At 41.6% G+C, this 23,579-nt stretch overlaps 1 protein-coding gene across 2 annotated transcripts in view; it reads left to right on the top strand.

Moving 5' to 3' along the window:
- The window catches only part of esama (endothelial cell adhesion molecule a), a 72,314-nt gene extending 52,836 nt beyond the window's left edge, over positions 1-19,478 (top strand). For both annotated transcript variants that reach the window (XM_021623798.3, XM_090192526.1), the window contains exons 2-7: positions 3,208-3,353; positions 4,672-4,873; positions 8,203-8,358; positions 15,423-15,545; positions 16,302-16,431; positions 16,550-19,478. In XM_021623798.3, coding sequence (XP_021479473.1) covers positions 3,208-3,353; positions 4,672-4,873; positions 8,203-8,358; positions 15,423-15,545; positions 16,302-16,431; positions 16,550-17,081 — 1,289 coding nt within the window. In that variant the 3' untranslated portion in view covers positions 17,082-19,478. The remainder of the gene's footprint in view (positions 1-3,207; positions 3,354-4,671; positions 4,874-8,202; positions 8,359-15,422; positions 15,546-16,301; positions 16,432-16,549) is intronic.
- The last annotated feature ends 4,101 nt before the right edge of the window (positions 19,479-23,579 follow it).

Genomic DNA, 23,579 nt, shown 5'->3' with positions numbered 1-23,579 from the left:
ATCAATTCAGTGTCTATAAATGAATTATCTGAGTGCTTACAAAACAGTTCTTAGTATCATTTATAGCCAAGACACACCCCTCTCAACTCACATGACAAATAACAGATCTTAGGAACATTACAAAGGAAGACTTTACTTGAGAGAGGAGTATCCCATAGCCAGATAGCATTAGCTATAAATTATCATTCAGTTTGGTCTCCTAAACGAAGTTCATATCTCGTTCTTGGTACAACATAGTACCAAACCATTACATCATCCAATGGCATATATCAATTGTCAATTCTAGATACTCCCATCTCAAATACACCCCCTCCTGGACAAGATCAGAAAAGACAGTGAGCCTCTTAGGTCATATACTAGATCAAGATAAGACCTCAGAGGGGACATGTAATAGTTACAGAGACATTCCCATAAGAAGACAAGCCTCCATTCTGTCCTCCTCCCCTCCTGATATTCTTCATAGTGGTTCACATGGTTTAACAGATACATTGACATATGAAGACAAGCCTGACCTCTCCCCTCTCTGGGCCCCTAGTGACTAAGCCCTAGCAGAGAAGGGATAACTGCAAACTGCCAACAGTATTATCCAAAAGAAAACATCCTAATGACAAATATCTCACATAAGCATTATTATGTAAATAAAACATCTTATTTATCAATGTTACCTAACTAATTCTGATTCTGCTACCACAAGACTGAAATTTATATTTGTGTTATTCTCAACTTTTGGCCACGACTGTACTGTAGATATGCATTTTTCTACTTTGTATCTTTCAATAGTTACCCATATTACTGGAGCATCAGCTTATTCTTTTTAACTATTTCTATGGCTGATTCATGGCTGCAATTTATGGAAGATGCCAAAACTTTGGATTTGACAAGAGAGGGCAAAGTCAAAGAGAGGCTGGTGGTGTCCATTTGTGGCAAAGTTTTCAATAAGTCAATGCTTATGACAAATCCATCTCCGGAACCAGTCATAGAGCAATCTGGCGAATGTTTTGAATACGGTGTAAAAGAAAACAGCAGCAACAAATAACATTAGCTAGCTAGATACGGTTAGCAAGATCTAGGTAGGTCGATAAGGTTAGCATGCTAGCTACACTGACAGCTGTCAGTGCCAGATTTGTTGTTTATCAACTCCACATGGAAATTCACACACCCAATTCATGAATATGTATAAGTAGTCATTGATATTCTTCAGAGGTGGAACCGACATGTGCATTGCCTTTCTAGGTCAGGAAATCACATCAAAATTGTGGCGGCAACTTCCTCTGGGGGTGGGTCCTTTTAAAGACGTTCTCCAGCTTATATATATATATATATATATATATATATATATATATATATATATATATATATATATATAAGCTGGAGAACGTCTTTAAAAGGACCCACCCCCAGAGGAAGTTGCCGCCACAATTTTGATGTGATTTCCTGACCTAGAAAGGCAATGCACATGTCGGTTCCACCTCTGAAGAATATCAATGACTACTTATACATATTCATGAATTGGGTGTGTGAATTTATATATATATATATATATATATATATATATATATATATATATATATATATATATATATATATATATATATATATATATATATATATATATATAATTTTTTTTTTTTTTTTTTTTTTTCAACCACTGCACAAATTTGTTGTTGACACACTATAGTTTTGGCAAGTCGATTAGGACATCTACTTTGCATGACACAAATCAATTTTCCAACAATTGTTTACAGACAGATTATTTAACTTATAATTCACTGTATCACAATTCCAGTGGGTCAGAAATGTACATACACTAAGTTGACTGTGCCTTTAAACAGCATGGAAAATTCCAGAAAATTGTCATGGCTTTAAAGCTTTTGATATGCTAATTGGCATAATTTGAGTCAATTGGAGGTGTACCTGTGGATGTATTTCAAGGCCTACGTTCAAACTCAGTGCATCTTTGCTTGACATCATGGGAAAGTCAAAAGAAATCAGCCAAGACCTCAGAAAAAAATGGTAGACCTCCACAAGTCTGGTTTATCCTTGGGAGCAATTTCCAAACGCCTGTTGGTACCACGTTCATCTGTACAAACAATAGTACGCAAGTATAAACACCATGGGAGCACACAACCGTCCTACCTCTCAGGAAGGAGACACGTTCTCTCTCCTAGAGATGAACATACTTTGGTGCAAAAAGTGCAAATCAATCCCAGAACAACAGCAAAGGACCTTGTGAAGATGCTGGAGAAAACGTGTCCTATATCGACATAACCTGAAAGGTGGCTCTGCAAGGAAGAAGCCACTGCTCCAAAACCGCCATAAAAAAGCCAGACTACGGTTTGCAACTGCACATGGAGAAATGTCCTCAGTTCTTTTTTTGTTTCATCAGACCAGTTTGGCCATAATGACCATTGTTATGTTTGGAGGAAAATGGGGGAGGCTTGCAAGCTGAAGAACACCAACCCAACCGTGAAGCACGGGGGTGGCAGCAGCATGTTGTGAGTGTGGTTTACTGCAGGAGGGACTGGTGCACTTCACAAAATAGATGACATCATGAGGATGGAACATGTGGATATATTGAAGCAACATCTCAAGACATCAGTCAAGAAGTTAAAGCTTGGTTGCAAATGGGTCTTCCAAATAGACAATGACCCCAAGCATACTTCCAAAGTTGTGACAAAATGGCTTAAGGACAACAAAGTTAAGGTATTGGAGTGGCCATCACACAGCCCTGACCTCAAACCCATAGAAAATTTGTGCAGAACAGAAAAGCGTGTGCGAGCAAGGAGGCCTACAAACCTGACTCGGATACACCAGCTCTGTCAGGAGGAATGGGCTACCTCAAATGTTTGACCCAAGTTGAACAATTTGAAGGCAATGCTACCAAATACTAATTGAGTGTATGTAAACGTCTGACCCACTGGGAATGTGATGAAAGAAATAAAAGCTGAAATAAATCATTCTCTACTATTATTCTGACATTTCACCTTATTAAAATAGTGGTGATTCTAACTGACCTGAGACAGGGAATTTTTACTAGGATGTCAGGAATTGTGAAAAACTGAGTTTAAATGTATTTGGCTAAGGTGTTTGTACACTTCTGACTTCAACTGTATGTATATGTGTATGTATAATATAATTATTTTATATAAATCTTTGTTAAAAAGTGATATCCAAAGTATAAGTAAAGTACCCCTCTCCCAACTCCAGGTGTGTTGGCCCAGATCCAGATGCCGCAGAGGACCATGGAAGTGATCGAGGGTCAGAAAGTGGTGCTGCAGGCCTGGTACAGCCCCAGCTCCATCACTGGCAAGAACACCGTTCTCTGGAACTTTGTGGCCAATAACACCCAACTGGTGAGTGTGTTTTAGGATCTGTTTTGTTGTGTGGTGGTGCCTCTTGCATCTGTGCTGATCGTCTGACGATTTAAGGACTGTCATCACTTGAGATGCGTACAGTAACTTGAACTTTTGCACCAAACATTAAGGCAAAGGCATATTTGCTGTGACTTAAGTCTACAGTAAAAGGTACCTGCATTAGCTCTGCATACCAGAGCTACTTCCTTGTCAGAAGTACTTTGTACATGGAAAGGTTTTTTGGTGGAAAATGTTACTCATCTGTAATATTGCCTTTTTTTAAAGTCAACTTGAAATTATGAATGTATTCTAATTTGTTAGGTTTTGTTTTAATGTTAAACTCTGACTTCTGTGACACTTCACATCATTTGTCTGAGTATTCAGAAAAATATGTTTATGTTCTGTGCAGTTCTTGCTCAAAAGCTTCCACTGAAAATCTGACTTGCTTGGCCATCTGTGGCTGTAACGTGGAGGATTATTATCATGAAGGATGTTTGACTGCTGTTATACTGTTAATCTGGCAAAGCTCTTCCTTTGGAAACCCTCATAAATGAATCAAATAAAAGGCTTAACACTCCATCTATCCACTGTATTTTACCCTTGCTTGAAAATGAATAAATATAAAATGTAACATTTCTGAAAATTAGGCCATCAAGTGAAACGATGCTAAACCACTGAACAGAGTTGTGATTTTGGGGTTGGGTTTAACCCTTGACAAAACAAAAGCAAATTAAGTGGGCAGTGGGCCATAACTGTCTCATCTGACTTGTTCCCCAATCAGACAATGTTATCGAATGACCTATATTCTGTATGTTTGCTTATTCCAGATTATCCTACCATAGTATACAGACGGACCAAGTCCCAAAGGGGATCAAACAAACACAAAAAGTCCACTACAGTAGCATTCAACAGCAGTTGATTGGGAGATTGCAGTTGTTGGCCTTGAGATGGCAAGCTGCTTTGGCTAAAGGCCCAGTCATGGGGTGATAGTCTGACATAACCAGAGAACCATTATCTCAACTCTGAATCAGCCCGTTAGTCTTTAGCTCCAAAGGATAATTCTGTTTCACTTGTTTGCATAAAGGTCTATATGATTTGAAAGAATGTGGTTTTATCTTCTAATATTTTTGTCATTTATTTTAAAGTACTCTAATTATATTCCTACTCAATGCACTTTTCATGGCTCTATTAAGAACATAACATCAGCTAAGAGAACATCTTGGTAATGGCAGATGGTGTAAAATTAAAAGGACAGGATTTTCGAGGGAGCTTTGCAACAGTCTTCATGGCTCTTGTCCCCACCGTCCACCCCACACAGATCATCTCGTACACCCCAGACTCGATCAGTTTTGGCAGCCCCCAGTTCGGGGAGCGTGTGGGCTTCACGGCCACCATGCCCTCGGCCAACCTGTCCCTGTACATCAACAACACGCAGGAGTCGGACTCAGGACGCTACCTCTGCCAGGTCATCATCCCCGGGGCCCAGGGCCTGACTGGAGAACTTAGCCTCAACGTCAATGGTAAGGACAAGGAGACCCCTTATGTAGTTCATGTAGTCATACAGCATGCCATCTGTGTATTCTTTATAAGAGCTGTATATGTAGAATGAGACAATCATGTACATACAGTGCATTCTGAAAGTATTCAGACCGTTGTACTTTTTCAGCATTTTGTTACGTTACAGCCTTATTGTAAAAATGATTAAATAAAAACACCAATCTACACACAATACCCCATAATGACATAGCAAAAACTTTTTGGGGGGACTTTTTTGCTAAATATGTAAATGTGATATTTAAGTATTCAGACCCTTTACTCAGTACTTTGTTGAAGCACCTTCAGCAGCGATTACAGCCTTGAGTATGACGCTACAAGCTTGGCACACCTGTATTTGGGGAGTTTCTCCCATTCTTCTGTGCACATCCTCTCAAGCTCTGTCAGGTTGAATGGGGAGCGTCGCTGCACAGCTATATTCAGGTCTCTCCAAAGATGTTCGATCAGGTTCTGTAAGAGAAGAATGCGAGAAACTCCCCAAATAGAGGTGTACCAAGCTTGTAGCATCATACCCAAGAAGACTTGTGGCTGTAATCGCTGCCAAAGGGCTGGGCCACTCAAGGACATTCAGAGACTTGTCCCAAAGTCACTCCTGCATTGTCTTGGCTGTGTGCTTAGGGTTGTTGTCCTGTTGGAAGGTGAACCGTCACGTCAATCTGAGAACCTGCTCCAGAGTGCTCAGGACTTCATCAAGGATCCCTCTGTACTTTGCTCCGTTCATCTTTCTTTCTATCCTGACTAGTCTCCTAGTCCCTGCCACTGAAAAACATCCACTCAGGATGATGCATCCACCACCATGCTTCACCGTAGGGATGGTGCCAGGTTTCCTCCAGATGTGACGCTTGGAATTCAGGCCAAAGATTTCAATTTTGGTTTCATCAGACCAGAGAATCTTGTTTCTCATGGTCAGAGTATTTTAAGTGTATTTTGTCAAACTCGAACCATGCTGTCGTTCCTTTTACTGAGGAGTGTGTTCCGCCTGGCCACTATACCAGAATGACCTGATTTGGTGGAGTGCTGCAGAGATGGTTGTCCTTCTGGAAAGTTCTCCCATCTCCACAGAGAAACTCTGGAGCTCTGTCAGTCACCACCGGGTTTTTGGTCACCTCCCTGACCAAGGTCCTTCTCCCCCAATTGCTCAGTTTGGCCGGGCGGCCAGCTGTAGGATGAGTCTTGGTGGTTACAATCTTCTTCCATTTAAGAATGATGGAGGGCACTTTGTTCTTGGGGACATTCAATGCTGCAGACATTTTATTGGTACCCTTCCCCAGATCGTTGCCTCTACACAATCCTGTCTCGGAGCTCTACAGACAATTATTTTGACCTTATGGTGTGGTTTTTACTTTGACATGCACTGTCAACTGTGGGACCTTTATATAGACAGGTGTGTGCCTTTCCAAATCATGTCCAATCAATTGAATTTACCAAAGGTGGACTCCAAGTTTTAGAAACATCTCAAGAATGATCAATGGAAACAGGATGCACCTGAGCCCAATTTTGAGTTTCATAGCAGTGTCTGAATAATTACAGTACCAGTCAATAGTTTGGACACACCTACTCAGTCAATGGTTTTTCTTTATTTTGACTAATTGTAGATTGTAGAATCATAGTGAAGACATCAAAACTATGAAATAACACATTTGGAATCATGTAGTAACCAAAAATATATTTGCAGACACTTCTCTCAGCCAGCTTAAGCTTTTCCAACAGTCACGGAGTTCTCACAAATGTTAAGCACTTGTTGGCTGCTTTTCCTTCACTCTGCGGTCCATCTTATCCCAAACCATCTCAATTGGTTTGAGGTTGGGTGATTGTGGAGGCCAGGTCATCTGATGCAGCACTCCATAACTCTCCTCCTTGGTCAAATAGCCCTTACTCAGCCTGGGGGTGTGTTTTGGGTCATTGTCCTGTTGATTAACAAATGAAAGTCCCACTAAGCGCAAACCAGATGGGATGGCGTGTTGCTGCAGAATGCTATGGTATCCAAGTGGGCCTTGAATTCTAAATAAATCAGACAGTGTCACCAGCAAAGCACCATCACACCTCCTTCCCCATGTTTCACGGTGGGAACCACACATGAGGAGAATATCTGTTAATATACTTAGCGTCTCACAAAGAAACGGTGGTTGGAAACAAAAATCTCAAATTGAGACTCATCAGACTGAAGGAGAGATTTCCACCGGTCTAATGTCCATTGCTCATGTTTCTTGGCCCAAGCAAGTCTCTTCTTCTTATTGGTGTCCTTTAGTAGTGGTTTCTATGCAACAATTCAACCATATAGGCCTAATTCACACGGTCTCCTCTGAGCAGTTGATGTTGAGATGTGTCTGTTACTTGTACACTGGTAAGCATTTATTTGGGCTGCAATTTCTGAGCCTGTTAACTCTAATGAACTTATCCTCTGCAGCACTTGATGGTTTTTTGCATCTCCACTTGAAGAAACTTTCCAAATTCTTGACATTTTCCTGATCGACTGACCTTCATGACTTAAAGTAATGACGGACTGTCATTTCTCTTTGCTTATTTGAGCTGTTCTTGCCATAATATGGACTTGGTCTTTTACCAAATAGGTCTATCTTCTGTATACCCCCTTCCTTGTCACAACACAACTGATTGGCTCAAACGCATTAAGAAGGAAAGAAATTCCACAAATTAACTTTTAACAAGGCACACCTGCTAATTGAAATGCATTCCAGATGACTACCTAATGAAGCTGGTTGAGAGAATGCCAAGAGTGTGCAAAGATGTCATCAAGGCAAAGGGTGGCTACTTAAGTATCTCAAATATAAAATATATTACCAACATGATTGGTTACTACATGATTCCATATGTGTTATTTCATAGTTTTGATGTCTTCACTATTATTCTACAATGTAGACAATAGTAAAGCATAAAGAAAATGAGTAGTTGGAATGAGTAGGTGTGTCCAAATTTTGACCGGTATGTACATTTCTGGGTGGCTTTGCTTTGCGATTCTGTGTGTGTGTGTAGATTGGTGAGGAAATGTAAAAAAAAAAAAAAATGTAAATCCTTTTTAGAATAAGGCTGTAACGTAACAAATGTGGAAAAGGGGAAGGGGTGCACGCACACTTACAGATGTGCTGTACTTGCAGTTATACCCACATATAGTACATGCGCACACATGTTCCTGCATGTATCTTAATACAAAACTTTGTTAGTTTGCCACTACCCTAAATCCTAAACATTATTTAATCTATTATTCAAATACTGTAACTCAGCATCTCATCACAAATGGTCAACTAACTATCTATTTAACCTCTCTCCTATGTCTCAGTTCCTCCTGCTGTCCCAGAGTGCTCTCTGTCAGGGAAGCCAGTTCTGAAGGGCAATGTCACACTGAGCTGCAAGTCCAAGTCAGGAAAGCCCATCCCAATGTACAAGTGGAAGAAGACCAGCCCCCCGTCCGAGGTCTTCTTCTCGCCCATGCTCAGTGAGTAACTACCTGCTGCCTGACATCTGGAACATGGTGGTCTAGCTTTATTAATCAACATCCTAAGAATATTTGGGGGGTTACTATGAAATAGTCTATTTATTGTAGTTGTCCTATATTTCAACTAGAGCGTGCTCTATTTCTACAATTTGATGAGAATTAGAACTTTGAGAATACTGTAATAGTATGTAGTTCAGCCAAGTTGTTGTAAGCACCTAATGTGAGTTGCTCTGGATTAGAAAGGTACTGTATATACAATAAGTAAATGTAAAAACAAAATGGCGCTGGATGAAATGGCAGCAGTTTTATGGGCGCCCAACCGATTGTGCTATTATGTGTGGGTTTTTCGCAACTTATTTTGTACATAATGTTTCTGCAACCGTATCTTACGGCAAAAAAAGGCCTTCTGGATATCAAGACAGCGATTACTCACCTCGGATTAGACAAAGATTTTTTCTACAAGGACGAGGACAAAGAGCCGGATGCCTGGTCAGGACCCGGAGAAGGCGACTGGGAAAGCTGCCATTACCATCAATACTACTCGCAAACGTGCAATCATTGGACAATAAATTAGACGAGGTACGATCACGAATATCCTACCAACGGCACATCAAAAACTGTAATATCCTATGTTTCACGGAATCGTGGCTGAATGACGACATGGATATTCAGCTAGATGGATTTACACTGCACCGGCAAGATAGAACAGCACACTCCGGTAAGACGATGGGGGGCGGTCTGTGCATATTTGTAAACAGCTGGTGCATAAAATCTAAGGAACTCTCTAGATTTTGCTCACCTGAAGTAGAGAATATTGTGATAAATTGCAGGCCACACTACTTGCCTAGAGCATTTTCAGCCATACTTTTTGTGGCAGTTGATTTACCACCACAGACGGATGCTGGCACTAAGACCACACTCAGTCAGCTGTACAGTCGTGGCCAAAAGTTTTGAGAATGACACAAATATTAATTTTCAGTCTGCTGCCTCAGTTTGTATGATGGCAATTTGCATATACTCCAGAAAGTTATGAAGAGTGATCAGATGAATTGCAATTAATTGCAAAGTCCTTCTTTGCCATGCAAATTAACTGAATCCCCCCAAAAAACATTTCCACTGCATTTCAGCCCTGCCACAAAAGGACCAGCTAACACCTGTGTTAACGAGAGAATCACTGACATGATGAGGCGAAGACTTTTGGAGGTTGGCCTGGTGTCAAGAAGAGCAGCAAAGAAGCCACTTCTCTCCAGGGACAGACTGATAAAACATCAGGGACAGACTGATATTCTGCAAAAGGTACAGGGATTGGACTGCTGAGGACTTGGGTAAAGTCATTTTCTCTGAATCCCTTTTCCGATTGTTTGGGGCATCTGGAAAAAAGCTTGTCAGGAAAAGACAAGGTGAGCGCTACCATCAGTCCTGTGTCATGCCAACAGTAAAGCATCCTGAGACCATTCATGTGTGTGGTTTCTTCTCAGCCAAGGGATTGGGCTCACTCACAATTTTTCCTAAGAACACAGCCATAAATAATGGTACCAACACATCCTCCGAGAGCAACTTCTCCCTACCATCCAGGAACAGTTTGGTGACGATCAATGCCTTTTCCAGCATGATGGAGCACCTTGCCATAAGGCAAAAGTGATAACTAAGTGGCTCGGGGAACAAAACATCGACATTTTGGGTCCATGGACAGGAAACTCTCCAGACTTTAATCCCATTGAAAACTTGTGGTCAATCCTCAAGAGGCGGGTGGACAAACAAAAACTCACAAATTCTGACAAACTCCAAGCATTGATTATGCAAGAATGGGCTGCCGTCAGTCAGGATGTGGCCCAGAAGTTAATTGACAGCATGCCAGGGCGGATTGCAGAGGTCTTGAAAAAGAAGGGTTAACACTGCAAATATTGACTCTTTGCATCAACTTCATGTAATTGTCAATAAAACCCTTTGACACTTTGACACAATACTTCAGTATTTCATAGCAACATCTGACAAAAATATCTAAAGACACTGAAGCAGCAAACCTTCTGGAAATTAATATTTGTGATTTTATCAACTTTTGGCCACGACTGTATAAGGAAATAAGCTAACGGGAAACCACTCACCCAGGGGCGGCGATCCTAGTGGCCGGAGACTTTAATGTAGGGAAACTTAAATCAATTCTACCAAATTTCTATCAACATGTTAAATGTGCAACCAGAGTGAAATAAATTCTAGATCACCTGTACTCCACACACAGAAACACATACAAAGTTCTCCCTCATCCTCCATTTGGTTCATCCGACCACAACTCTATCCTCCTGATTCCTGCTTAGAAGCAAAAATTAAAGCAGGAAGCACCAGTGACTCGGCCTACAAAAAAGTAGTCAGATGAAGCCGATGCTAAACTACAGGACTGTTTTGCTATCACAGACTGGAACATGTTCCGGGATTCTTCCGATGGCATTGAGGAGTACACCACATCAGTCACTGGCTTTATCAATAAGTGCATCGAGGAAGTCGTCCCCACAGTGACTGTACGTACACACCCCAACCAGAAGCCATGGATTACAGGCAACATTCGCACTGAGCTAAAGGGTAGAGCTGCCGCTTTCAAGGTGTGATACTCTAACCCGGAAGATTACAAGAAATCCTGCTATGCCCTGCGACGAACCATCAAACAGGCAAAGCGTCAATACAGGGCTAAGATTGAATCATACTACACCGGCTCCAACGCTTGTCTTATGTGGCAGGGCTTGCAAACTATAACAGACTACAAAGGGAAGCACAGCCGCGAGCTGCCCAGTGACACGAGCATACCAGACGAGCTAAATCACTTCTATGCTCGTTACGAGACAAGTAACACTGAGGCATGCATGAGAGTATCGGCTGTTCCGGACAACTGTGATCACGTTCTCCGTAGCCGACGTGAGTAAGACCTTTAAACAGATCAACATACACAAGGATGCGGGGCCAGACCGATTACCAGGACGTGTGCTCCGGGCATGTGCTGACCAACTGGCAGGTTTCTCCACTGACATTTTCAACATGTCCCTAATTGAGTCTGTAATACCAACATGTTTCAAGCAGACCACCATAGTCCCTGTGCCCAAGAACACAAAGGCAACATGCCTACATGACTACAGACCGTAGCACTCACGTCCGTAGCAATGAAGTGCTTTGAAAGGTTGGTAATGGCTCACATCAACACCATTATCCCAGAAACCCTAGACCCACTCCAATTTGCATACCGCCCAAACAGATCCACAGATGATGCAATCTCTATTGCACTCCACACTGCCCTTTCCCACCCGGACAAAAGGAACACTTATGTGATAATGCTGTTCATTGACTACAGCTCAACACCCATAGTACCCTCAGCTCATCACTAAGCTAAGGATCCTGGGACTAAATACCTCCCTCTGCAACTGGATCCTGGACTTCCTGACGGGCCACCCACAGGTGTTGAGGGTAGGTAGCAACACATCTGCCACACTGATCCTCAACACTGGAGCTCCACAGGGGTGCATGCTCAGTCCCCTCCTGTACTCCATGTTCACCCACGACTGCATGGCCAGGCACGACTCCAACACCAAGTTTTTTTCAGATGACACAACAGTGGTAGGCCTGATCACCGACAACAACGAGACAGCCTGGAGGGAGATGGTCAACCTGGCCAGGTGGTGCCAGAATAACAACATATCCCTCAACGTAACCAAGACTGAGATGATTGTGGACTACAGGAAATTGAGGACTGAGCACGCCCCCATTCTCATCGACGGGGCTGTAGTGGAGCAGGTTGAGAGCTTCAAGTTCATTGGTGTCCACATCAACAACAAACTAGAATGGTTCAAACACACCAAGACAGTCGTGAAGAGGGTACAACAAATCCTATTCCCCCTCAGGAAACTAAGAAGATTTGGCATGGGTCCTGAGATCCTCAAAAGGTTCTACAGCTGCAACATCAACTGGTTGCAGCACTAGCCTGGTACGGCAATTGCTCGGCCTCCGACCGCAAGGTACTACAGAGGGTAGTGCGCACAGCCCAGTAAATCACTGAGGTTAACCTGCCTGCCATCCAGGACTTCTACACCAGGCGGTGTCAGAGGAAGGCCCTAAAAATTGTCAAAGACCCCAGTCACAGATTGTTCTCCCTACTACCGCATGGCAAGCGGTACCGGAGTGCCAAGTCTAGGACAAAAATGCTTCTCAACAGTTTTTACCCCCAAGCCATAAGACTACTGAACAGGTAATCAAGTGGCTACCCAGACTATTTGCATTGTGTTCCCCCCAACCCTCTTTTTACGCTGCTGCTACTCTCTGTATATCATATATGCATAGTCACTTTAACTATACATTAATGTACATACTACCTCAATTGGGCCGACCAACCAGTGCTCCCGCATATTGGCAAACCGGGCTAATCTGCGTTGTGTCCGACCCACCACCCGCCAACCCCTCTTCTTTTTTTTCTTTTTTTTTTAAATATACAGCTACTCTCTGTGCATCATATATGCATAGTCACTTTAACCATATCTACATATATATATATATATATATATATATATATATATACTACCTCAATCAGCCTGACTAACCGGTGTCTGTAAGTAGCCTCACTACTGTATATAGCCTGCCTTTTTACTGTTTTATTTCTTTACTTACATATTGTTCACCTAACACCTTTTTTGTACTATTGGTTAGAACCTGTAAGTAAGCATTTCACTGTAAGGTACAAAGATACACCTGTTTTATTTGGCGCACGTGACAAATAAACTTTGATATAATGCCAAAGCAGATGGTTTAACTTTGCCAATGGCAAAGGGTTTTGGAAAGTGAAATGTGAATTGAGACAATCAGGTCTCACTTTACATGATGTGTCACAAATGTATAGGTGCTAGTTAATGACAATGTAACCACATCCAGTTATAACAATTGTGAGTTATTTCAATCTGTACTTAGTAATACACTACATGCGTATGTGGCTACCATTTATCTACAGTGCCTTGCGAAAGTATTCGGCCCCCTTGAACTTTGCGACCTTTTGCCACATTTCAGGCTTCAAACATAAAGATATAAAACTGTATTTTTTTGTGAAGAATCAACAACAAGTGGGACACAATCATGAAGTGGAACGACATTTATTGGATATTTCAAACTTTTTTAACAAATCAAAAACTGAAAAATTGGGCGTGCAAAATTATTAAGCCCCCTTAAGTTAATACTTTGTAGCGCCACCTTTTGCTGCGATTACAGCTGTAAGTCGCTTGGGGTATGTCTCTATCAGTTTTGCACATCGAGAGACTGACATTTTTTCCCATTCCTCCTTGCAAAACAGCTCGAGCTCAGTGAGGTTGGATGGAGAGCATTTGTGAACAGCAGTTTTCAGTTCTTTCCACATATTCTCGATTGGATTCAGGTCTGGACTTTGACTTGGCCATTCTAACACCTGGATATGTTTATTTTTGAACCATTCCATTGTAGATTTTGCTTTATGTTTTGGATCATTGTCTTGTTGGAAGACAAATTTCCGTCCCAGTCTCAGGTCTTTTGCAGACTCCATCAGGTTTTCTTCCAGAATGGTCCTGTATTTGGCTCCATCCATCTTCCCATCAATTTTAACCATCTTCCCTGTCCCTGCTGAAGAAAAGCAGGCCCAAACCATGATGCTGCCACCACCATGTTTGACAGTGAGGATGGTGTGTTCAGCTGTGATGCTTTTACGCCAAACATAACGTTTTGCATTGTTGCCAAAAAGTTCAATTTTGGTTTCATCTGACCAGAGCACCTTCTTCCACATGTTTGGTGTGTCTCCCAGGTGGCTTGTGGCAAACTTTAAACAACACTTTTTATGGATATCTTTAAGAAATGGCTTTCTTCTTGCCACTCTTCCATAAAGGCCAGATTTGTGCAATATACGACTGATTGTTGTCCTATGGACAGAGTCTCCCACCTCAGCTGTAGATCTCTGCAGTTTATCCAGAGTGATCATGGGCCTCTTGGCTGCATCTCTGATCAGTCTTCTCCTTGTATGAGCTGAAAGTTTAGAGGGACGGCCAGGTCTTGGTAGATTTGCAGTGGTCTGATACTCCTTCCATTTCAATATTATCGCTTGCTCAGTGCTCCTTGGGATGTTTAAAGCTTGGGAAATATTTTTGTATCCAAATCCGGCTTTAAACTTCTTCACAACAGTATCTCGTACCTGCCTGGTGTGTTCCTTGTTCTTCATGATGCTCTCTGCGCTTTTAACGGACCTCTGAGACTATCACAGTGCAGGTGCATTTATGAGGAGACTTGATTACACACAGTTGGATTGTATTTATCATCATTAGTCATTTAGGTCAACATTGGATCATTCAGAGATCCTCACTGAACTTCTGTAGAGAGTTTGCTGCACTGAAAGTAAAGGGGCTGAATAATTTTGCACGCCCAATTTTTCAGTTTTTGATTTGTTAAAAAAGTTTGAAAAATCCAATAAATGTCGTTCCACTTCATGATTGTGTCCCACTTGTTGTTGATTCTTCACAAAAAAATACTGTTTTATATCTTTATGTTTGAAGCCTGAAATGTGGCAAAAGGTCGCAAAGTTCAAGGGGGCCGAATACTTTCGCAAGGCACTGTTTGTGGATTTAAGGACACTTAATGTAAAATGGCACAGGCAATCAAAAGGATGGTGAATAAACATCTGAGTTTATTTTGGTATGCCTGTGTCATTGTTCTGTTTTGGTTTTGACTTGGAGATTTAGCGGCTAATCTGTTTGGAACTAGATTAAAGCACAGATGAGTTTGAATCCTCATTTGACTCTGCTCAAATGCACTCGTTTGAACCTCTATTCCAAACTCATAGTCAGTGTTCCCATTGTTAGATCAATTATTTCCTCTCCTTTTATGGTATGCAATAATTACATAGATATCCCACATTGTTTGGTTAGTAGTGATTTAATGATGAGGAATTTCATATGACCAATGCACGGTGTCCATATAAGGACAGCCACAGTCTCAGCAGGACTGACAATGCTGTCCTAATATGGACACTGTATAAGTTTCTATTTTTGTGTGTGTGTGTGTGTGTGCGCACGTTACAGATGAAAAAACGGGCACGCTGAAGCTGAGCAACTTGAGCAGCAGCATGTCGGGGAAGTACGTTTGTACGGCCAGCAACACAGCTGGCAATGACAGCTGCTACATCAACCTGGAGGTCATTACCTGTACGTACTGAAGTACCCACATGACTACACTATATGACTATATGGACCAGTCAGAATGTAGAGAAATGTGCTTCCTAATATTGTTGACTCCTGGTATGTGAAATGGCTTAGAAAACCAGTGCATGCAGATATCCAGAGCAAGTAATTAAGAATGAATTTTAATCGGGACTGATGTACTGCCCTTCACTTAAATGTGCATTCCTCTAAAAAGGGTGTAATGCATGTTTCACGTGTATTTAAAAAAAATATATATACGTTTTTTGTTGTTGAAATTCCTGCACTAGGTAGCTAACTCATCTCTCTCTCTCATCTAGGACCCACTAAAGTTTATTTCCTAAAAAAGTGGTCTGGTTGACTCTAAATTAGATGCAATAAAGCTTTTTTTTAAAGGAAACATCAATTTGGTGGAAAAGGCCATCATGCAGGGATGCTGTTCAGTTAAATAAATTCATTTAAATTTAATGAGGTTTAATAGCCTTTTTTGTATGTATGTTCTTTGTGTCTTTATGCTTCCACAAAGAAGTCAACTCTGCCTAGTCCTTTAAAAACACTGAACAGTCACAGGCTGCTGTTCTTGCACTGTTGGGGGAAGAAAGCTGAGTGGAGTTCATGTAAAAACAGAACTAATGTACAAAAACATGATGCTACCGTAGTTTTTAATTATCGTTTCAACCACAAAGGCTCTTGTTATTTACCCTGGAGAGTGAAGGTACTATTCCACAGATCTGTAGTGCAAATGTGTGTGTTTCTCCCCAGCAACTAACGCAGGGATGATTGCTGGAGCCACGGTGGGCTCGGTGTTGGTCTTCATATTCATCATCCTCTTCCTCATCTACCTTCTGAGGCGAAAGAGAGACTATGAAGAGGACCGGGCCAACGACATCAAGTTAGACTCCCTTTCACAATATTGCTGTGTTGCATGCGTTCATGTGCCCAAATGCATGTCAGCCAGTCTCTCACCCCTTCTCCCTCACTCCCTCTCTTTTTCCCCTCTTCATCCCCAGGGAGGACGCTCAGGCGCCCAAGCGCATCTCGTGGGCCAAGAGCGCCGGCTCAGGATCGGACGTGGTCTCCAAGAATGGCACACTCTCCTCCATCACCACCACTGCCAACAGGCCCCACCAGAGGGAGCCCTCGTCCCACCACCAGCACCACCACAACCACCACCTCCAGCATTATCCCCAACGCCCTCCCTCTGACACAGCCTCCATCATCACAGCCACAGGCAGCGTCTCTGGCTACCGTGCTGGACCACGCCATGGATCCTCCACCAAAGGCCACGCCGTGCCGGACTACGGCTACAACGTGGCTACACCCCTGCCCCGAGGTCAACCGGCTAATTCTGCTGCATCCAGTGCCAACGGTAGCCCCATGCCAAGAACCAAGCACCCACAGTCCTATACCCAGCCCCAGGCAGCACCTGCTTCCCCACGCCCACCACCTCTGCCCACCATTGTGACTGCGTCCAACATCTCCCGCATGGGAGGTGTGCCCATCATGGTGCCAGCTCAGAACCAGGCTGGTTCGCTGGTGTAACACCAGTCTGCTATGGTGCATTGTACCTTTACCCTTCAACGCTGTACTTACTCACATAGATTTTCAAAAGGAAAATATTCAACTGCCACTAAGATATGTCTAACTCGAGCATTAAAGCTTGAATTGGCCTTCGAGAAGCTGGGGCATTTGACCCGGTCAAAATGCAGTGAGATCATTAGTAAGACCTTAAAAGAGATGGACTGTGTTGCTACATAAGGCAGTTTTATTTAATTAAGTATATGGAAGTACTTTTTTTTTTATTATTTTTTTTTTTACACTTTTATACTCAGTTTGTATGCGAAGGATGCATAGATCTGGATTTCATACATTTGTGCAGTATCTTTTTTTAAGTTATTATTGTACTATCAATCAATCAATGTATTTTTTACAAAGTTTTCCAATGCAACTTTTTTCGAGATTGTATTTACTCTATCTACCACGTCCTATGAAGGCCATTCTATGACATCACTTTAAAAACGGGGACAAGATGTCATGACACCCACTGGTCAATGTGTGTGTGTTGCCTGTGTATTACAGCAAGAACAGTCAATGTGTGGATCCCACTGTTGTTTTACTTTATGCATTTCTCGCAGATTTTATCGATATGACAACTGTAGATTAGGACCAAATAAAATAAATATATATGTTTTAATTGTCACATAAACCGATAGGTGCAGTGAAATGTGTTTTACAGGGTCAGCAATAGTAGTATGGCACCCCTGGAGCAGATTAGGGTTATGTACCTTGCTCAAGGGCACATTGACAGATTTTCACCTTGTTGGCTGGGGTATTCGAACGCTCTAAGCGCTAGGCTACCTGCCGCCCTGTGCTTCAAACCAAATGTGCATATATTATTATTTTTATTCTCAAATATGGTGGACTACTGCTGAACACCTGTCTAGCCACATGCAATTAAGAAAGAAGAAAAAAGACTGGGCATACTAGAATGACATTTTCTGCAACATTTTCTAAATCCTAGGTAACCGTTACCTTTTCATGTACCTTGTATAAAACTTCATGCCGACGCTCTTTAGACACAGCGCTTAAAACATGACTATTTTACCGCATAGGAATAGCTTATAGTATAAAATACAATTTGACACATTTTGTCAATTACATTTGAATTTATGGACTAAGATATATAACCACTATGGTTCCACCATTGAGTTGTAATGATTTTTGGTTGCTCTCCACAAGGAAATTGTAAATAAGATATTTACTATTTTTCTTTCGATTGTACTTGAGGCTATTCGTTGAATCGTATGTGACGGACTGGATACAAAACCAGAGGTTTCAATTTGTCAACATCCCAAACTGATGACCAATATGTTCATGGAAATAGACCCAAAAGGTGTCACATCAAATGAGTCTAAGATGAGGCACTTGTGTTTCATACGAGGCATAAAAGATACAAGGCAAAAAACAATTACAAAGTGATTTTGGCTATGTCACTGATCAAACTACTCTTATGTCAATCTGGACTTCTTTGAAAGCATTTACTTTGGCAAAACTCTACTGTCCAACTTTTACCCTTAGTCTTGATTGCTCTATTCAGACATGTCTGTGTGTAGCAAGGTAATGGTGTTCTGCTAGGTTTATGAACAAGATACTTGTAGCACATCCAAGAAACAAAGCGTGGCACACAAGACTACCCATTACATATGAAGTGGAGGTTTGTCACTTTAAATCTGAGGACTGGTTCATATTAATGGCTGGAGTTGAATAGAATGAATAGAACAGCTTAAATGAAGCATATGGTTTTCCTTCTAAGCCTATCCTCAACTTCTGTATCACCGGAGAATAGCTATTGCCAGTACACTGGAGCATAGAGACACTGTTGGAGCTAGGAACACAAGCATTTCCCTACACCGGCAATAACATCTGATAAACGTGTGTATGCAACCAATAAAATGTTATATGATTTGATGTAAGAAATGTTTCCACACGGAAAAATAAAAATTATGCGCACAGACAATTTTTGTTGTGTGGAAGACTAGCTCAGACTCAAAATAACATAGTTTGTGACATTCTTGTATGTGTAGTGGTATTCAATGACAAATGCTTTTGCTGTTTTAAAGATGGAAAAAATATGAAACAATATTCAAGACTGGCCTTTTGTGATACTGTAATGTATATGCATTATGTAACACAGGGATAGAATTACAAAACAGGAACACGAAATGATAACATTGAATATCACGGAACATCTAATAAAATACTAGTAATCGATTAGTTCTAACTGATAATGTAAGAAGACACACTGATGGCTGCTGTGCTAATGTATGTATTTATGCTCAAACATAGACCACTATGTCGAGTGTTTAAGTTTCTTCAACTTGTATGTATATTGAAAATACTCTTATCAATATTTTTAATAAAAAGATGAATGGTTGTAAAGGCGTATGATTTGTTTTACCACCTGGAGAAAGCATTACACCTGTATGATCCAATAACCAATATCTCTGACCAGATGAGTAACAATGAAGGTGTGAAGTCCTGCAACATTATGGGCCTTAACTTGTCATCTGTGCATGATTTTGTTCATGGAAAGAGAGAAATCTAAACAATCTTTTTCTTATGTCCCCACCCTGTGGCCTAAATATAACATTGCAGTTTGCATCACTCCTGCCATCTATGGGTTGTGAAGATTATTGCATACAGAAATGGGGGAAAGACATGCAGTAAATGGATTCCAAGATTAAGTGCGGAATTACAATATATGAAAAGGTACTGAAATGGATCCAAATATAACACTCTGGACCAGTTTTCTCAGCTGAAAGAGTTTTCTAGTCCAGGACTAATCTGTCTTGGAGACTGATCCTTCTCACTGGGCACACCAAGTCATTTCATTGTGGATATTTAGGTAATATTTGGTTGAGACGTTTATCAATAACATTACAACCTATATTCACCCACTCAAAAATAAATCCAAAAGTTTGTTGAATTTTCAATGTGTTATAGCAATGCTTTCAACCATCTAGACGCAGAACTAAATTCCAATTGAAAAACAACGTCATAGTTTTGGTTTAGTTGTCACCCAAATGCCTATCACTGTGCCTTCAACCAATTTAAAGAACAGAAAAATTCAAATGGGAATACGATGTCAGGTATGTTTATTTATACAACAGATAAATGTGTTATCACTGTGCTTCATCAATTTACCTGCATTGCAGTTGAGATTACATGAAAGTACATGGTGCAAGTCCTCAATGACATTCTGCGCAGATTATTACCGCAATTGTGAAGTTCTCCACAAACCTGCGACCAGGGCCTGCGTTACGGGTGGGATTTAGGGGGCCTGGCTCGCCCTACCAAAACCTTGCCCGTCCAAATAAGGTATTGAAATGTTGATCATTTATTTGAGCGAGACGCATGCCGACACTCATAAATCTCAGATATAAAGCATCGGATCGATATAAACCGCTCACTCTGTCTCAGCATGGGTAGACCATGTATCTGATGCTCTCTGGACAAACAAAATATGGCATGTCATACTATTTCTGTCCAGACAGCATCAGATCCATGGGCTAGATATAGTAAAACAGAGGAGCCATGTATTGCTCGCTCAGGTGTTTTCTCCGGTGAGATAGTTTCAGCAGAGAGGAAGAGGTGACCAAGAGGGCTCAATAGCCTAAATCTGTCCAGAATAAGCCCAATGCATTTCTATGGGCTTAATACGCAGACCTAAACTTGTCTCCTGCCTTCGGGGCAACTACTCCTATTGTTAGGGCAGAGACATGAGCATCTCGTCATTATATACAGATCTCTGGTTTCAGCCATTTGCAAATTGGAAAGGAAAGTGGGCGAGTCCACGGTTCAGATGCTGGCTTTCCCTGAAGTAAATTGATGTTTTATCAAATTGATATAATTACTCTGGTCTTTGATCATATTTGATCATATTACTCCACTGCTAGCCTCCCTACACTGGCTTCCTGTTAAGGCAAGGGCTGATTTCAAGGTTTTACTGCTAACCTACAAAGCATTATATGGGCTTGCTCCTACCTATCTTTACGATTTGGTCCTGCCGTACATACCTACACGTACGCTACGGTCACAAGACGCAGGCCCCCTTATTGACCATAGAATTTCTAAGCAAACAGCTGGAGGCAGGGCTTTCACCTATAGAGCTCAATTTTCATGGAATGGTCTGCCTATCCATGTGAGAGACGCAGCCTCAGTCTCAACCTTTAAGTATTTATTGAAGACTCATCCCTTCAGTAGGTCCTATGATTGAGTGTAGTCTGGCCCAGAAGTGTGAAGGTGAACAGAAAGGCTCTGGAGCAACGAACAGCCCTTTCTGTCTCTGCCTGGCCGGTTCCCCTCTCTCCACTGGGATTCTCTGCCTCTAACCCTATTACATGGGCTGAGTTACTGGTGCTCTTCCATGCCGTCCCTCGGAGGGGTGCGTCACTTGAGTGGGTTGAGTCACTGACGTGATCTTTCTGTCCGGGTTGGTGCCTCCCCCTGGGTTGTGTCGTGGGGGAGATCTTCGTGGGCTATACTCAGCCTTGTTCAGGATGGTAAATTGATGGTTGAAGATATCCCTCTAGTGGTGTGGGGGCTGTACTTTGGCAAAGTGGGTGGGGTTATATCCTGCCTGTTTGGCCCTGTCGTCTGGGTTCTCTGTCCTAGTCATTTTGAGGGAGCACGCACACATACAAGTACTTGGTCTGCTGCAGGCAAATGTAGGAAAGTGTCCATTTTGAGAAGTCTGATTTCTGATTGTCTCACCAAGTCCATCCATTAACTCACCAAGTCCATCACTAATAAACTGAGCTTCTCAGTCATTTTTTCTGTCTCCCACAGTAAGGCAATGAAGTCCAATTTTTTTTAACATCCATTGCAAATGATAATAGTTATTCACAGTATTTAAAACATCTTTCCAGCACTCTCCCGACCTCGACAATCACCAAGCCTTGTTGTGAAAGAGCAAAATATGAGTAATGATCCCAGATATCCGGTGGAAACTTTACACAAAACAGCTGTCTGCCCCAAGCTCACTGGTGAGGGACTTGAGGTCCCAGAATAGGCTCGTTGATACAGTTGCAAGTTTTCTAGAGGCAGCTTCAGGCCGGACCCAGTTGATTGATTTGATACAATGTGTTGCTTTTCACTAGAGATCACAGGAGGCTGGTTGCACCTTAATTTGTAACAGAATGAATTAAATGGCATTGAACAAGTTTCCATGTGTTATTTTTATAAGAAACATTGTTGGGAATTCCTAATTGTTTGCATAGCCAAGTTAAGCCAACTTACATACAGCGCTGACACACACACACACACCACACTAGACCTGCCACCGGGGGTCTTTTCACCGTCCCCATGTCCAGAACAAATTCAAGGGAACGTGCACTATTATACCGTCATGAGTGCATGGAACTCCCATCGTATATAGCGCAAGTGAACAGCAAACCTTGTTTCAAAAAACAAATAAAACTACACCTCACGTAACTACGCCTCTACCCCATGTGACCTATTTGTTGTAAACACTAAAATGTTTGTGTAGCTGATAGGTGCACACACACACACTACATGTTCATGTTTTAAATGTACTGTATGTAAATTGTAAAGACTTTTGTCTGTAATGTCTTTTTTGGTATGTCGGACCCCTGTAAGACGAGCTGTCACCATTGGCGTCAGCTGATGGGGATCCTAATAAATCAAATCAAATCACATCAAACACATGGAAACCATGTGTTTGATACCATTCCATTTACTCCATTCCAGCCTTTATGAGCCATCCTCCCCTCAGCAGCCTCCTGTACTAGACACAGCTCAAGTCAAGTCAGAAAGGCAGTGGAGTATTCGCGGATGCAAGAGAAGCCAGGCTTCCCCCAAATCTGTCATTTTTGGTTGAGATGAAGATGTGAATCCAACACATAAATTATTAATTTGTAGACAAACTGAAATTAAAGCCATAGGCTAAGTCAGTGGCACAGATTGAACTATCCAAACAGAAGATACAGTATATCTCCTTCAAATGTTGATATTTGGTTGCGTTGACATCCAAACACCATTCAATGTCACTAAATATCATTACATTTGAAATCAACGAGCTTGAAACCCTAGGCCTATTTTATTGTCTATTTTAAGTTGAATTCTAGGTTGAATTTAAACAACTGTTGATGACTGCAAATGCAATATAGGCCTAAAAGCATAATTGATGATAAATGTCACATTTCATTTGCTCTTTGGAATGAATTAGCAACAGTGAATCTATTTAGTTTTTGGGTAGAGATCTTTCAGCAATCATTCTCACAATAGCAGATTGGTAATAGTCAGTGACAAATATAACTAAACAGCGCTGGACTTGGTTAAAACCCTAGATGGTAGACCAAAGGGGAGCTGTAGATTGTTCAATTCTCCAGTAGGAAGTGCTGCCCACACTTTCTGATAGTGGACATAACGTTGAAGATCTGATGTTGCTTTAAAGGTACAAGTTCAACATGTTTTTTACAAGGTTTCTCGGTGTTGAAATTGAGTTACCATGACGACCTA

The sequence above is a fragment of the Oncorhynchus mykiss genome, chromosome 12 (assembly GCF_057628025.1).
Source record: "Oncorhynchus mykiss isolate SJ-2025 chromosome 12, ASM5762802v1, whole genome shotgun sequence".
NCBI classification, from domain to species: domain Eukaryota; kingdom Metazoa; phylum Chordata; class Actinopteri; order Salmoniformes; family Salmonidae; genus Oncorhynchus; species Oncorhynchus mykiss.
Note: the sequence above shows the minus strand (reverse complement) of the source record. Positions and strands in the feature narration are given on the sequence as shown.